This window comes from Podospora bellae-mahoneyi, chromosome 7 (genome assembly GCF_035222275.1).
Source record: "Podospora bellae-mahoneyi strain CBS 112042 chromosome 7, whole genome shotgun sequence".
Classification (NCBI taxonomy): domain Eukaryota; kingdom Fungi; phylum Ascomycota; class Sordariomycetes; order Sordariales; family Podosporaceae; genus Podospora; species Podospora bellae-mahoneyi.
Genome location: NC_085886.1, coordinates 3272253 through 3288905, shown reverse-complemented (window position 1 = coordinate 3288905; position 16653 = coordinate 3272253). Strand labels below are relative to the sequence as shown.

At 52.1% G+C, this 16653-nt stretch overlaps 3 protein-coding genes across 3 annotated transcripts; all 3 read right to left on the bottom strand.

Moving 5' to 3' along the window:
• Nucleotides 1–5475: 5475 nt before the first annotated feature.
• On the bottom strand, nucleotides 5476–8004 carry DBP2 (ATP-dependent RNA helicase dbp2; the record flags this gene model as incomplete). Its single annotated transcript, XM_062882686.1, has 6 exons — nucleotides 5476–5664; nucleotides 5732–5887; nucleotides 5938–6066; nucleotides 6564–6671; nucleotides 6728–7839; nucleotides 7904–8004. 6 exons carry the CDS (start codon nucleotides 8002–8004, stop codon nucleotides 5603–5605), a joined length of 1668 nt encoding a protein of 555 aa, XP_062728754.1. The 3' UTR covers nucleotides 5476–5602.
• Nucleotides 8005–8872: 868 nt separating this feature from the next.
• On the bottom strand, nucleotides 8873–10873 carry THI20 (trifunctional hydroxymethylpyrimidine kinase/phosphomethylpyrimidine kinase/thiaminase; the record flags this gene model as incomplete). The annotated part of the gene is made up of 8 exons (XM_062882685.1): nucleotides 8873–8911; nucleotides 8970–9049; nucleotides 9134–9524; nucleotides 9576–9726; nucleotides 9784–9943; nucleotides 9999–10481; nucleotides 10549–10730; nucleotides 10821–10873. The coding sequence occupies 8 exons, from the start codon at nucleotides 10871–10873 to the stop codon at nucleotides 8873–8875; spliced, it is 1539 nt and encodes a 512-aa protein (XP_062728753.1).
• Nucleotides 10874–11689: 816 nt separating this feature from the next.
• Nucleotides 11690–16444, bottom strand: QC761_711340 (uncharacterized protein; the record flags this gene model as incomplete). The annotated part of the gene is made up of 2 exons (XM_062882684.1): nucleotides 15251–16444; nucleotides 11690–15185 (listed from the first exon to the last, which is right to left on the bottom strand). The coding sequence occupies exons 1-2, from the start codon at nucleotides 16300–16302 to the stop codon at nucleotides 11690–11692; spliced, it is 4548 nt and encodes a 1515-aa protein (XP_062728752.1). The 5' UTR covers nucleotides 16303–16444.
• Nucleotides 16445–16653: the final 209 nt, after the last annotated feature.

The following is a 16653-nucleotide window of genomic DNA, read 5'->3' as shown; positions in this document are numbered from 1 at the left end:
GAGAGAGTGGCTGGTGCGCACCCCTGCCCCAGGTCCGCCATTACCCACACCGTGCTGGGTTCAAGGGTGGAGCGTGTCTATGTCGTCGCCAGAAGAAGGGCACAAGGAATGTGGGCGGAAATCATCACATCCAGGCGGGCAGGCGGGGAAAGCCCACGATCAGCAACTGGTTCAAGGGTCTCTCGCTCTCGCTTGCTTGAACGCTTTTGGGATTTCTGATGGCAGCTTGGTGGTCCCGCCCGGGCCCTTCAACATTCCCGTTGCTCTGTTGTGGTCTTTTTCATGTCCAGCAGGTGCGTAGAGCATTCTTCCGATCGGCCCTTTGTCCCCCAGCAGCTTTGTTACGTGATGCTCCTTCAAAGAAAAAAGCAATGATTCCGTAATAATGCACGTCGAAACTAGGTGTGGTGGGATCGGCGATGGCACGTGTTGGCGGTGGTAGCGCGAGATCTTAGTCTTGAAGAAACCTGTCCTGCTCACCAACCAGAGTCTTTCATCAACAACCTCAGCAAGCTATTGCTGAACTTTATATATGTATGTAACGCAGTCTGGAAATTGGCCGTGATAAAGCTTACAATATAGTGTACACAGCCCATAGTATAGGAGCTAACTACCCGTCCTGTTACCTATCAGTCCTCCTGTTCGTCCGGAAAAAATTCCGACGTACACTACAAGAGTCTCCAGATTGCACCCTTCACGTCATCAACAAGACTGTTGACGTGTTTCATGAAAACATGGATAGTCCCTTCAGCTGCTAGAGACCCTGACTCCGGGTTTGGCGACCAGTCTCCACATCCTGAATAGCAACACAGCAAGTGTTTCCCCGGTTCGCTATTACCATCATTCTATTACTATCACGGCCATCACCGTCGCTGGTTCACCTCCCCAGAGACGATAAAGAGTAGAAATCGGTTTTGAAGGCATCATGCAGCTGGAAAGACAACAAACACCATCTTGGCATAGGAAACCACTCGCTTCTACAGTGCCGCCATTTGTTGGACTCGAGTGCCGATGAAGAAAGAGAGCACTTCATCAACTGGTACAGTTACGCTAGGACTGCACACAGTGATAAAGCCCATTGTTTTGCCCCGCCAGAAGCGGTAATGCCCATTTGTCAAGCATTGATGGACGAAAGAGGATCGGGGGCTGGCAATGCTGGGGTACATGAGACAGTTGAAGATAGCGTCGTGGTAGGGGCCGCAATGGGATGGCGTCCCTGTTGCTTCTTTGTTATCCCGACCATCCAAAGCTGCAGGACACGATATCACGCTCGGGCTTGCTGCTGGCCACTTTGTGCACCACACAACCCGACCCTCGGGAAAGAGCTAGGCCGTCTTGGTAAAAGCAGTACACAGTAAGCATGGCAAAGCAAAGTAGACGCAACCCAAGCGAGCGGTCAAGTCCCGACACCAGCCAGCAAACAGCATGGCAAGTCTATTTTGCTTATTGGCATGTGCACACTTTGTCGATCCGTGATGCTGGATATGGCACTACTGTACTGTGTCCGCAACTTTCAGAGAGACGGCACTAAGCCCTGTCCCGCCGGCCGGAGATAATCGACCACTTCGACAGCACTTGTTTAGCTGAGAATAACGTATCGATTTTCCCTACAGTATTCAAATCATTGCAGCACACAGTGGGAGTGGTGGAGAACCCTGAAGCAATTCAGGCGGGTAATATTTGGCCCCCAGTTGAGTGAGATGGTGGTGGATGGCAACAAGAATGATCCACCTGGTCATCCGAGCCAAGAAGGGACTCGGCCCTGAACAAAATGCGGAGTTGCCCCAGAGGGTGGGTTCTCGACCAGCCGAGCAGGAGATAGGCGGGGGGGATGGAAGGGTGAGAAGAAAGGCAGTCTTGGGAGAGCAATGGGCGAAGGCACCTGAGCAAACACAAACACCAGTGGACTCTTTGGCTGCCTGCGGATACTGGTGGGCTTGCGGAACAGGGTCTGGAACTGATCCGCACTGATAACACGACATACCATCAGGGGGGAGGGACGGAATTTGCGTGGAGGAGGAGAACGTCCGGGGAGGGAGGAGGGACTTTTCCCATGATTATCCACCCCCTCGATTGTTTGGTTCCCCACCTGGATGCCCCTCTCAGTTGCTTGCGGAGGATCGGCAGGATTTACTCGGCCGAGAGTTGCTTGTTGTTCTAGTTGTTGTCAAGCACCCCCCTTCTCTCCTTTGTTGGGCATTGCCGGCAGCCTCGTGGCCAACAAACCTCATATCGGTGTGTGAGGTGTCGCTCGGTACGTGCGTTGCCATCACTCATGATACCCTTGTCTTTGGTATATGGCGGTGTGGCGGCAGGTATACCCAAAGGCACTGTGCACATACGCTAAGTAATGGTAACGGGAAGCGGGGTGTATTGGGCATGCGGATCTGGCGCCGTCCCCCCCTAGTCCAGTCGGCAGCGTTATACGGTCCGGAGTTGACCCCGCAACTTCTCGTTGGCTGTGGATGTGTGGTGTTGAGGGTTGGCGAGGGGGCGTTTTGACGGTCATCACCGTTTGGTATGAGAGGGTCAGCTTATGCGTAAGCCACCAAGGTGCTGGTGGCGATCATGTGTATCTGATTTCTTCAAAGTCAACCGCGGATGTGTCTTCTGCTGGGGGTTGTTGCGTAGGTGGTGGGTTCGGGCCGTATACTGGTTGAGAATCGCAAAGGCAGGCGTGATAGCCATGTCACAGGAACCGAGATCCCAAGTTTAATCAAGGGTTCCTCGTAAGACTTGATGTGGTTGTCGGCGCATGGCTTTTCACGTGTCTGCGACCTTCAAGATGGGGGAATAGGCATCACTTGGAAAGTTGGAAACCTCTGTGTATCAGCGGAGAAGGGCGAGCAACTTCCATGGTTCCAGATGGAGACTCGTCAGTCGCCTGAGGATCATGATTCAGGCGTGTCGAAGTCGGCATACGAAGTCGGACCGAGTATCAACATGACACTCAGAAATTTCACATGGGCGCCACGAGTTAGGGGAGGAGACGGTGCCATGGTGCGCCATGGGGCATGTCGGATGAGAATTTGAGCCGACACACGATGAATACTGCAGAACCTTGTATCTGGATGACCCAGAAAAGTCAGTGGTGGCTGGGCTTTATATCTTCTCTTCAGAAACTCACGCCGAGACTCTCCACTTTTACGATGTTAAGCTCTCTCCGTTTCAGTATTGCTGGCTTCGGCCGAATTTGATTTGCCATACGGTTGCAGTGGCACATGGAGAGAAGCGTTGGGGCAAATGCTCGGTCAGCGACGGTTTTGCATGATGGCGGTTTGTGAACTTAAAACTGGGTGTGGCTGAAGAAGCCAGCCCAGATGATGAGTATCATGGTCAGCCTAGAAGTGTACGAATTCATGTCAGCGGACTCCTGCCTCGTGCCATGAAAGCTTTCGAACATCCTCGAAGGCTTACCAAAAAATGACCTGCTTCTGCGTAAGCCGAAGAAGTCAGGAGATTGACCTGGAATTTTCCTCTGATCTCTGAAGCGTTGAGAGTGCTTGCCTGTCCCCTTCTTGGATGACTCGAATACCGGTCTGGCTTCTCATTCTGTGTTTGCCAAAATGTCATCGAGCATATGGCGCTTCCCTGGGGGCAACAAACCAAGCTATGGGTTTCGGTATGGTTAGTCTGAGGACAGCATCAAGACTAACAGTTTGCGGGGTTAAGTGAACCGGCCTCGTTTCTCCCGTCAAACTGCCCAGTGTTCTGTTAGCAAACGCCATCGTCGACAGGTTCGTCAAGATTCAGCTCTACCCGCTATAAGGGCGCACACACTAACCGATCACCTGCTACGAACCATATCTAATGGATCGGCATGAGTCCAGACGCAGCTAAGCCACTGCCCGATTGTAAACTGTCGTCGACGTTTCAATGTGGCGACGTTCAAACCGTCTTTGCAGAACAGTCAATTGCTTGGAGGTGGTAGTACCGCCATACTTGATTAAGAAGCTCACGGCTGCCACAAGGCAAAGAGACAAGATTTACGAGGAACGTATCTACAGTCCAACACGTTATGTAATCCAAAGGGCATTAGACCTCGCATAACGCCAGACCAAGTTTTGTTCTTTCTCTACAATCAGCCTAGAATGCCAAACGAAATGACTTGATCGCCAACATTGTATCCAGAATTGTTGCCTCCCTACTATTACAAGAACCCCCTACACTGTTCTGTTCATGTGTCTATGAACTATATCACACCCCATTCCCACAGTTCAGCCCCGAAACTACAACCAACCACTACAATTCACGATCAACCCTGCATATACATCTCCTGCTCTTAGCCTCAATTTTCCCATTTAAGCCCAATCCTACCCACTTACCTCCTCCGCCTCCCAGCTCTGTTCTACCACTAACGCAAGTCTCTTGAGCAATTAGACGTCAACATAAAGTTGATAGACTTTTCTACCGTTGATGTTGGAAATAAAAGGTAAACCAGCAGGCACCCTCAGCCATCGCAGGGTGAGTTCACAAGCCTAAACAGACCACAGGGTGCTTATTTTGACGTCTACAGTGCAAGAGAGAAGAGAAGGGAGAAGAGAAGGGAGAAGAGAAGAAAGCAGAGAAGAGAGAAGAAAAAAAAAACCAAAGCCAAAGGCACCCAAGATAATCTCGACAGTGGCCTTGCCCACTGTGAAGAGACCAAAAACAAAAGCTTAGAAAGAACAAACATAGAGCTCATTACATTATACTACTGACCATTCCCCACCTCTTCTACTACAAGAGAGTGACAAGTGTTTCAAGCTATGCCCCCAAGGCTGAGTAACATGAAGCAAACACACACCCACCACAGCCCGAATGAACAGCACAAAGATTGGATGGAAACATACCACACACCAAGACAAATCCCAACACATCTCATACTACTCTCTTGTTGAGACAGCTGATCTAATCTGGTCTAATTACACGGCGTTGTCATCGCCGGCATGCATTTCCGCGAAGCGAAGCTGTTGAGACAAGAAGGGACAGATGCTAGCCATCTATTCCTCCTCTCGCAATGAATAACTAAGTGACTACTACACTTTGAGTACAAGCAGTAAGCAGGGTAACGCTGATGCGGGGGGAACTGAAAAACATGCGACCCCGATGAATACAAAACCAACAAACCAGGCTTTTTAAAATACTTTTGTTTTGGCTGCTGCTGCTACAGATAGCAAGCTGCTCTTGGCCTTGGGTGATCAACCGGCCCATCATCTGTTAGTGAAGAACTGACCAAAAAATTGGCCAACAATGATCAGCTATGGCTGATCGCTGCTGTAACGATGATGGCACAAGGTTTTGCAAAGATGCAAACTGTGGCATGGCATACTGCCACCACAAGACAACCCCCAAGGGACGACAAGAAAGCGAGCCACACCTAACCCACACATGAAATGAAGAGCTAAAAGCCATGACGCAAACATGAACCACCAGGCGCCCTTAAAGAACCCATGAACCGTAACCGACCTCTAACCGTCTACGCGTAACGCCGTGTGTCCGAAAAATGGATGCCACCAGGTTGAAAGCCAGCCTACCGAGGGCCTGGCAGGGAAAAAGTCAAGACGACAGACAAGATTCTCAGGCGAATCAAAGCCTCCATGATTGGAGCGGCAGTACATGCTTACCAGCGGCCCTTGCCACCGAGAGGCATAGCATTCGAGCCATTAGCGCCGTGCGAACGACCTGCGAAGATGTGTTAGCACTCAAGACACGATGTATGCATAGGAAGTTTGGAAAGTAACCCACTTACCTCCGCGCCAGCCGCCACCGCCTCCACGGCCACGGTAACCACCATACCGGCCACCACCACCACCACCGCTGTAGCGCGCCATCTCCTCGAGACGAGGGTCAATAACCTGCTTCGCCTCCCTGAGGACACCAACAAGGTCACGCGCCTGCTTAGCATCTAGAAGGTTGTCAGCAAGTGATCAGATAGAGCGGGGGAGTGATACATACTGTCAGTGGTGAAGTAAGTGATGGCTGTGCCCTTCGCGCCGGCACGGCCCGTTCTACCAATACGATGGATGTAATCCTCCGAGTTATTGGGATAATCATAGTTGATCACGTGAGTAATGTTGCGCACATCTTACGAGTATATGGTTAGCCAGACAACAGGCAAAGTGCTGGGCATAGCAACGTTCCAGCATGAACGGGTGACGGTAACATGTTTTTAAGTATGTTTTCGTGTTCCATGGGATAGTACTTCTCCTTGGCAGATGGGCTGTCCGATGCGAAAAGAAATCTTTGCCGTGAGTTCTCGGAGCTGCTAACCTCCCCAACCGAAGGCCACGCATGCATAGCTTGATGACAAGCATGGGCGGGTTCAAGGAAAGTCAACTCCACACTTGTACCACGAGAAGACATGAACAGGTACAAGAGAAGAATCAATGACATAGCGAGGCTTTTCAGGCCTTGCTACGTTACGAACCCAAGACTCCGCTCAAGAAGACCATGTGGGAGATACACGGTCTGGCAAATTCGCATAAAGAAAGCCCCTAGACAGAAGAGTAAAGCACAGCACACAGTAATGCTGGAAGGTTGCCAGTAGGAGGGGGTGGGGGAGGGGGAGGGCGTATACATACCGATACCACGAGAGGCGACGTCTGTGGCAACCATGATGGGACTTTTGCCCGTCTTAAACTGGTCCAAGACCCAGTCACGCTCGTTCTGCTGCTTGTCGCCGTGGATAGCTGCAAAACGATTAGTTCAGTGTCGTGTATACATGAGGCATCAGCATGAAACTTACAGAGGGCGGGCCAGCCATCCTGGCGAAGGAAACGGGTGATCTCGTCGGCAACGCGCTTGGTGCCGGTGAAGATGAGACACTTGTTCTCGGCGGTCTTGTCTTCCATGATCTTTTCGAGCTCCTTGATCATCTTGTCGCGCTTCTCGCTCTCGGAAACGACCTCGACAATCTGGGTGATGCGGTGGTTGGCAGACAGATCCATGGAGCCAATGGTGACCTGGATGAAGTCGGTCAAAAAGTCAGACGCAAGGTTGCGGACATCCTTGGGCCAGGTAGCGGACCACATGAGGGTTTGACGATCGGGGCGAATCTGGCCGATGATCTTGCGAATTTGGGGCTCGAAACCCATGTCAAGCATGCGATCAGCCTCATCAAGGACGAGGTAGGTAACACGACGAAGGTTGGTCTTGCCAGACTCCAACATGTCAATGAGACGACCAGGAGTGGCAATGCAGACCTCGACACCACGCTGAAGATCGCGGATCTGGGGACCCTTGGGCACGCCACCGTAGACGCACGTGTTTCTAATGCGAGACGACTTGCCAAACTTGCTAATCTCCTGCTGGATCTGAACAGCAAGCTCACGAGTGGGAGCCAAGATCAAGACGATGGGACCATCGCCAGGAGCCAGGAGAGGCTGGGCGTTGATGTGAACGATGGCGGGAAGACAGTAAGTAAGTGTCTTTCCGGAACCAGTCTCGGCAATACCGACGACATCGCGACCGGAGAGAGCCATGGGCCAACCCTGAGCCTGAATGGCAGTGGGAGCAGGGAAGCCTTGGGCCTTCACCTCGTCCATAACATAGCGGGGGAAACCGGCCTCATCGAAGTTCTGCACGGGACGGGGCACGTCCTTGCCAGTGATGGCCATGCTGTGCTCACGTCTGAACGCCTCAACCTCGGCGGGCGACCGGTTGGTGACATCGGGGTGCTCCTTGTAGAAGGACTTTTCGAACTTGGGAAGCGCGGACAAGTCCCACTCCTGCTTCTGAAGACCGGAGCCGAGGGCAGCCATACGGTCACCACCACCACCGCCACCGTAACCACCACCGCCGCCGCCGTAGCCGCCGCCATAACCGCCGCCGCCGCCGCCACTGTAACCGTTGGAACCACTGTGAAAATATTGTTAGTGTCGTGATAATAATGAAGCAAAGAAGGATGGAGAGAAAAACATACCCATTGGAGTAGCCGTTGGAGCCACCATTGCGATCGTAACCGCCGCCTCCGTAACCACCACCACCACCGCCACGGGAGCCGTAACCACCACCGTAAGACATGGCTGTGATTATTGAGGTGTAAAAGTCGGTCCTGTTTTAGACACGATGCTTGCTGTCGTCGACAGAGGAAGAGATTCGGACTGGGGCGACCGAATCAATGTATTGAGCACTGGCTGGATCGGTTGATCAAAAGCAGTGCTGAGAGCCGACACAAAGAATTTGTGCTGGTCAGAGCGAGGAAAAAATGGTTCTGCTGCGACAAGAAAATTATGCGCTGCGAGAGGAAGAGGTGCCGACGTTGCTCGGTGAAGAGGAAGCGGCGCGTCAAAGAAACAGGCGGGAAAGAGATGTAAATGGTGCAACCCGACTCTGATGCAGTACCGCAAGATGGACTTGGGGTAAGTGAGTGGAATGAAGGATCTTGCGATGGCAGAGTCCTTTGGTGGGTTGGTCGAGGGGGAGGGAAGAGGTAAGAGTGAGATTCGGCAAGGCGAGAAAAAAGTTTTGGGGATGGGAAAGAGGGAAGGGTTCAAAAGAATCGCCCCCGGAATTTGTCTGGGCCAAAATTTGTTAGCACTTTTCTTGGGTGGATCCAGCAGCGCGCCTTGGCTTTGGCTCCAGATTTTATTTTTTTTCTGCTTTGGCGAGGCGGTCTGCGTCTGATAAGCGCCGCTAGGCCTTCCGATAAGCTGAGTGCCTGAGGCATCCACTGAAATTCTTCAACAGCCCCACTTGCGTCACAGGCATGCTGATGGGCATCCCACTCACTTCTTCACTGCAGTCTGCGAGTGTCACAAAACTTCACAATTGAACTTTAAGGCCTTTTTGGGATCCCATCTAGGTGAGTCTAGCCTCCCCACTTGTAGCTGGAGCCCACACGACTCAGACAGGTACCTACTCACAAAGAGTCCTGTCAAAAACTGTTACTTCAGGAGGAGCTGTACATTTCCCAGAACGCAATCTCCATCTAACAAACTCCCCATCAGCTCATGTCTTTCGTGTTTGCTCAAGAGCATGCAACCTACCTTTGTAGCATGGATAAAGATGCTGGCCAGCTCATCTATTCGGGCGGGGCTTTGAAGCACGGCGTGTCGTTCCAGCAGGTCTTTGTTCGTCATCATCCGCCGTTAGCTTGCTCTGTTATCTGGCACTGATTTCTCTCGTCTTGATTGGGCAGTCCACCACTCACCGGAGCCAGTCTTGAGAGCCAGCAGATAGTCATCCTCCACATAGTTCTTGATCCAGGCCCAGTAAACATTTCCTCCTCGTTTGGACCTGGGGTCAGAAAACAGCCTCTTGGCGATATCTCCATACCCCAAGAGGCACGGGGCCATGGCAACTTGCAAAGCCAGCCAGTCCTCTGAGTTGCCGATATCCAAGACGTATCTTGTGTACGCCGTGCATGCTTCCTTCTCCTCGCAGCTCTCGATATCCTGCTTCGAGATACCGAAGCCGCTGCAGTAGTTGATGTGCAGCTCCATCTCGTGGAAGATGTGTGTTACAATAGTAGCAGCGGCGCCAATATCCTCAATCTTTTTGGCTTTATACCCAGCAAGGGCACTTGCTCGGGCGTAATGTGTCTGGCATTATCGTCAGCCAAGCGGTGCAGTAGGTAGGGTTGGGCAACAGACCAGATACAGATAATCCTGGATCAAATACCCCTTGAATGACTCCAACGGCAATGTGCCATCGCCCATGGCCAACACAAAAGGGTGAGTGACATAGCGCTTCCACACTGGAGCGACGTCTGGTCTTTCGAGCAGGTACTCAATGAAGTGGCCCCTAGTTCACAAGATCAGTGCCTCTTTCTTATTCTTCCAATCCGAGGTCGTAACTCACGGCGCGAATGGCAAAGTATACGTCGAGTGGAAGTGGTTCAACGGCCCATTCCCCTTCCCCAGTCCCGGCGCAGTCTTTATCCCAGCCTCAACATATCGACACGCCGCTTCCACCGCCTGGGGCATATCCATCCTCTTCGCCAAGTTACACGCAATCGCCGCTATCAACCACATCAGCACCCCAACTCTCTCAACCCGTTAAAGGGTACAACTCACAAGCTAAAGAACACCCCGTTCCGTGCGTATGCTTACTCTCCCAGTACGGCGTCTCGACCCGTCTCAGCACCTCCCCCCCCTTCTCATCCCTCCCCCAAAGCACATCCACCACCTTCTCCCTCTTCCCCTCCTCCGCCGCAATCATCCCCTCCCCATTAAGAGGACAATGCCCCCCCTTGATCAAAACCCACTTCGGCCCCAAACTCCCCACCGCCCTGGCAATCCCCTCCAAATCACTCACCTTCTCCACCGGCAAGTGCCCAAACCCAGCATCAGCAAGTAGCAACCTCGCCTCAGGCAGATTAGGCGTGAGAACCGTAGCCAAAGGCACGAGTTTCTCCCTAAGAAGCGAAAGCGAGGTATTAGGCAACAAAGGCGACCCCGTCGTGGCAACCATAACTGGGTCGACAACCACTGTCTTGAGTTTATATTCCCGAATCACTTCAGACACAGCCTCGATAGTCCCAGCTGATGCCAGCATGCCTTTTGTTTTACAGTCAGTACAATTCAATCCCTCAAAAACATGTTTGGACGTTGAGAGAGAGTTTACCAGTCTTGACAACATCCACCCCGACGTCCGTCACAACAGCATCAATCTGCTTCCGAAGAAACTCGGCGGGGACATGGTGTATCTCGTGCACGCCGAGGGTGTTCTGGGCTGTGAGGGCTGTGGTGGCCGTCATGGCGTAGCAGCCGTGGGCGGCGATGACTTTTTGGTCTGCTTCCAGGCCGCTGGTCATTTTTTGGGGTTAGTCTACTTGTGAGTAGAAAAGAATAAAAAGGGGGTGAGGGGTGATCGTAGATAGGTAAGAGAAAACATACGCTCCGCCAGAGGAATCAGACCCGGCGATGACGAGGATTCTTCCAGGTGGCATTTCGGAAATTTTGACCGGCTTCACAGGAAGTTTTTTTTTTTTTTTTTTTTTTTTTTTTTAAAAAAAAAAACCCCGAGTCTCTGAAAGATCAAAGGGGTTTCAGAAATCTCTTGCGGTTGATGTTGAGAGGCTGAGTGAGTGATTACCGAGTAATAAGTGATGACTGAGTGGGTGGTGGGGGTTGGCGAGGTCAAAGGAGGGGTGCAACAGACGGTGGGGTGCCATGGAATTGTCGATGGAGTACGCCGTTACGTATTATGCAGTCCATGGCTACGAGCAAGTCGGTGTCTGCAGCATGGGACTTGACCGAAGAAAGAAGATAGGTTCATCGCATGTATGCTTTGTGTTACTTGACTCTGAAAGATGCACCAAATAGAAGTTGTTCCTATCACCGTTCTGACAGACATCATAGACATGGGAGCACCTTGTAAGATGATTGGCCAACACTTGTTTGTGACCCGCAAACATGATGATATGTTCACAGCCTTCAAATTGTCTCTCGTCTGGCTACCATGTTTTCTTTACAAACGCCAATCCGCTTATGCCATCCCACTGTGTTCTGACCAGAAGTATATGCAAGTCGACGTGACGACGTAACCATGATCCGACCATTCCCATCGGCCACCTTCGCCTTTTGATATGCACGATATAAACCATAAAAAAAAAAAAAAAAACACAACTTGAAACAGTAAAGACTCGCCCGCTCAAAATATCAAACCCAGCAACCCCCGCGCTGAGAATCTACAATATAGCAGTTCCAGGACAGATCCAAAAACAACCCATCTGGCCATCTCATTTACTACAAATCCATCCCTGTCAGAACGCCCCCTGAGTGCCACCTCTCCCCCTCCCTGTTCTATGTCTCTTGCTAGTGCTGCCTCCCGCGGGATCGCTCACACTCCTCAGCCGTTCCGTCCTCTGTTCATCTCCCTCACTTCCGCTATAAGCATCATCGTCGTCACTTACATCCTCCTCTTCATCACTACTCTCCCCCCCACTGCTCCCCTCCTCTTTATTCCGCTCCTGCTGCTGCTGTAGGTGTTGCTGATCCCGCTGCACAACAAACCCCTGCCTTCTCTGACCCACGCCCGCCTGGTTTGCGTCTCCAAAGTTAGAATCACTTTCACTCTCACTGCTTCCCCCCTTTTCCTGACTGTCTTCATCCCCATATACTATCGCCCTAAACACGCTCCGTTCAAATAATCCTACAATCATCGCTCTATCCTGCAAGCGGTAGTGATGGGACTCCAATAAGCCCATGACCCTTCTAAACAAGTGTGGCTGTGAAAACGACGAGGCCCCACTCCCAAGAACTCTTTTCTGATTGTTCTGCGTTGGTGTCTGCGGCTGCGTTTGTGCCTGAGCTTGCTGATGCCTCACTTGCGTCTGCTGCTTGATGTGCATCAATTCTGCCCTCGCCCTCCGGTACAGCACCATGTTCGCCATGTCAATCATCAGCTCCAGAATCCTCTGGTTTACCGGGTCCGGATCTAGCTCAACGCGCTGGATCTCCTCCGGCACCGACCCTGTTGGCGTGTCTTCCTGGGCATCTGCCTCTGCTTGGATAGCCTTGATAAGACTCAGCGACCTCGGCCGGGACGGGACAGATGGCAGTTTGTCTCTTTCTGTCTTTTGGGCATCAGGTAGTTGAATGTTGGTTACCGGTATGTGCTTCCACGGCTTGAGAGAAAACAGCTGGTCCAACTCGGTAGGGACGCAGAAGCCGAGAGACTGCCCCAAAATGTTTGTGTTGGAGTCCCACCCATTTTCCGACAAGATCTCCAGTCCATGAATGGAACGTGATATGAGTCCAAGGACAAAAAAAGCAGTGCCGCGGAGACTCATGACTTCGTGATTTTGAGCAATGTTGATAATCTGCTCCACAACATCGCAAGACTCCAGGAACGGGGCGCCGAGCTCCATTGATCCGACGTTACCTACCGCCCAGAGACAACCTTTGACCTTGACCATCATTTCTGGGTCATCGGATTGCATGCCATGCTCGCGAATCGTGGTGACAAACTCGTTAAAGTGACCCTTGTCGCTAAGAAGCCGGCAGCCTTCTTCGGTGCGGGTAAGCTCACGGTAGAAGTGTGGCGGAACGTGGCTGTCGGCCTCCATCTCCTGCTCATCATCAAAGACGCTTATTCGGTTGGTGTGGTCGTCCTGATGGTCCATGAAGGATCGCGCTAGACTGGCTTCAATGACACCGACATAGGAGTCGTTTCGCCCGAGGAACCAATCATCCATCTCGTTGCTAATGTAGTCCAACCCATCGAGGTAGTGATATCCAATCGAGGTCGATAGGAAGCGTAAGAGGAGGGGAGCACCTATCTCACCCAAGTGATCTAGTGCCGGCCGACACTCGACAATGTATTTCAAGTGGTTTTGAGTATTGCACGCCTTTTCGAGAATTTTGACCGCCGTTTGGCAGACCTCCACTTCTGGGTCATAAAGCTGAGTGACCAAAAGTTGGATGGCCCATTTCGAGTCAACAGGCTCATGGCCTTGGGAGTTCAACCGCGGACGTGTTGCGTACTTCCGCAGCGCATTCGTAGCATGAATTCTGATGTCCTTGGTCCCTGCTGTCAAGGACTTGGACAAAATAATCCGAGAATGACCCTGAATTGAATAGTCAAAGTTGGAGATCATGAGCTTGATGATGTCTGGCCGCTGCTTGAGATCGACGATTCGGTAAAGCATGTTGAAGATGCGCCACCGGTCTAACATCTGAATGCCCTTGGGGTCCCCGCTCAGAACACCAAGCATAGGGAAGTATCCGCCACTCAACGTATCTGTGAGGCCGTCCCGGGAGAACATGGGATCCTGAGCGGTTAATCCACTCGTTGGGTCGCACTGCGCCAGGCACTCGGCAATCTGCCGCAGCAGTTTGTTATCTGTCAGATACCTCACGCCTTCGGGGCTCTGCAGCAGAGTATGCATCAGCGCACAGCCAACCCGCACATACTTTTGCGTGCTTCGCGAGCTCTTGAGGGCAGAGAACCTGTACTTGAAGGGACGATAAAAGCTCATGATTCGTTTCAAGAATTTGGATGCTTTCACGGCCTCTTCAAGCCTCTTTCCATTCACCAGCGGTCCCTCAATCAGCTTAAGTATTACATCCCAATTCCACTTATTGTAGTTAGAACTATTCAGCACCACCGAATCAAGGAGAAGCACTCTAAACGTGGCATCGTCACAGTTGACCGCTGCCATATTGCTTTTGGGGTGCTCATCTAAGATGCTGAGATCGATATTGTTGCTTGGAGAAGGGAGGAAGGACGAGGGAGAGGATCTGTACAACGTTCTGCTCACGCTGCTAATCTGAAAGATGACTCCAGAGGCCGTGAATCGATTCTCGTCCCCCAGCCGGGCAGCGGTGATAAACAATTCAGGAAGCAGCTGTATCTCACTGCTCCACGAGCGTGGAAGCAGGTGACTTGCCAACTTCAAAACTTCCCCTAGAAGTAACGTTGATTTTCGTTTTAGAGTTGGGTTTTCGTTGTCTTGTGTCATTTTCAGGAGGCCTGGCACCACTCCGGACTTGATAAATATGGCAAGCAACAGTGCCGTATAGTGTTCGACGAAATTTTGCTCGCCCCCGTCGTCTTCGTATTCACCATGGGCAACTTTGGTGGTGGTGGTGGTGGTGGTGGTGGTTGTTTTGAGGTTTGTGACCCGGCCATAGGTGGTGAGACGTCTTCCGGCAAGAAACGAAGTTGCCCACGCTGGGGATTTGATTCGCAACAGGGAAAATATCAGATCCATGATGGTCTCTCTGATAGATCCTTTTTGTGCGACCATGCTGTTGATCATGGACCTGATCGCACGGAAGTTGTACATGGACAGGCTCATTAAACCAGACCATGATTTGAGGGCTGACGAAATAGCTTTGGCGCTTTGCTTGAGAATGCGCTCATTGGATGACAGCTCGTCTGTAAATGCCGTGAAAAGAACCTCCAACTCATTTCCCGGGCGGAGATATTGACGCCGCTCTGGCGCATCGAGGAGGTAAAGAAACGCTGCGGTCAAACTTTCTGAGGCTTTGTATGACCCGTCCGCAAGAGCTTCGTGTAACGGGGCCAGCCCCCCCGAGGCTATGAGGAGACGAGGGTCGCGAACCAGAATTTCCGCCAGCGTCTCCAGACAAATCGGCCGTAGCCTTTCTTCTGGCTCCTCTGCCACGGCAGCAATGGCCCTGACTACGGCCCGTGAGATTTCCCTCACACCATCCTTGACATCAAGAAAAGCGCGAACAAACTTGAGTGCCTGCTCTCGTTCAACATCAGACTTTCGGTCTTTTGCCAAAGACCTGATACCACACATTAGCATCCTCTTCCTATGCAAAGTCAAGGCGGTACAATAGCTTGGGCTTACCATGTGACTAGGTAATCCGTGTTAAGGGTACGGATATTCTGGAGTGAAGTAATATCAGAGATGGCGTATCGAGTCATCCGGTAACCAGCAGCAACCACCTCGCGACTTTCACTCATGAGGAGCGCTTGCATTCGAAGCCCGAATACAGACCAGACCAGATCATACTTGAGAGTTGGATGCCTCCTGAACAAGTCAACGAGACTATTGGCTCTGGAGACATAGTAATCTGGCGTCATGCCGGCCACCTCAAGGGCTTGCAGAGTTTCGGCAAGCGCAAATGTTGGAGACTCGGTCGGCTCATCAATGTCAGATCCAGCCCCGCTCCTGGAAAGACTAGGCGGTGACCGCAAACCACTTCCAGCCGCTATCGTGACATCGATCCTGGACCTCGTAGGTGTTGTTGGTCCCGCTTTTGTCCTTTGTTGAGCATCCGTGATCCTCTGTCGCAAATCCTTGATCCGTTTACTTGACGAAAGAAGCTCGGCTTCGACCCTCTGACGCTGCTCCTTCGTTTGTTTTGCCTTTTTGCTGTTCAGTGCCTCCAGCATATTCTCGCTCCCTTCCTTTATCTTCAACTCTCGACTCAGGGCATCTCGAAGGTAGGCAATGTTGCGCTCTTGTGTCCGGTTATCGTCCTCGTCCAGTTTCTCCAGCGCAAACATGTCGGCTCGCGAACCGGCGCGGGAAAGATTAAGCTGGCTCCGGAGCTCAGAGCTGAAGCTCCCCGGCATGGGTGACGGGTTCAACGAGCCACCCCTGGACGCAAAGGTAACGGCAGAGGCCGAGAGATTCCTGCCAGCGTTGGCGCCTGGAGGTTGCAGTCCATCGCCGCGGTCGAGGCTAGGTCGAGGGTTTGAAATAGTGGATGCATAGCTGCCCACTTGCTGTTTCTGTTGTTGCTGTTGTTGCTGTTGTGTCTGCTGCTGCTGCTGTCCTTGCTGTTGTCCTTGCTGTTGTCCTTGCTGCTGGCGTAACGGCGACTGTTGCTGCGATACATAGGACTTTTGCGTGGGCGTCGCCGAGGCGCTCAGCATGGTGGATGGCCCGGCCATTTGCCCTCCACACTCGACGCTCTCGACGCTCTCGTCGTGTCTTCGGTCGGAATTTGCATTCGATTCGCAACGTTCGCCGGGGCCAATTGGTGGTTGCCCCTTGGCCGGCGCATGGATTCTCGGCGTTCTCGAGGTTCTCGACAGTTCCCCCAAAAGAGTTGGGTGCGGGTGAGGGCTACCTATGTGACGTAGATGGTCATTGCAATCTACCGTGGGCGCTGTCCAGTCGCGTGCGCCTTTCAACTGCTTGTTACGGCACCGTCCGTCCGTATCAAACTATTATGCGGGCACTCTCAGGGAGTCGGGGCGGTGGAAGGAGCCAAGTTCCTGGCGATGATCCACTTCTTCAGT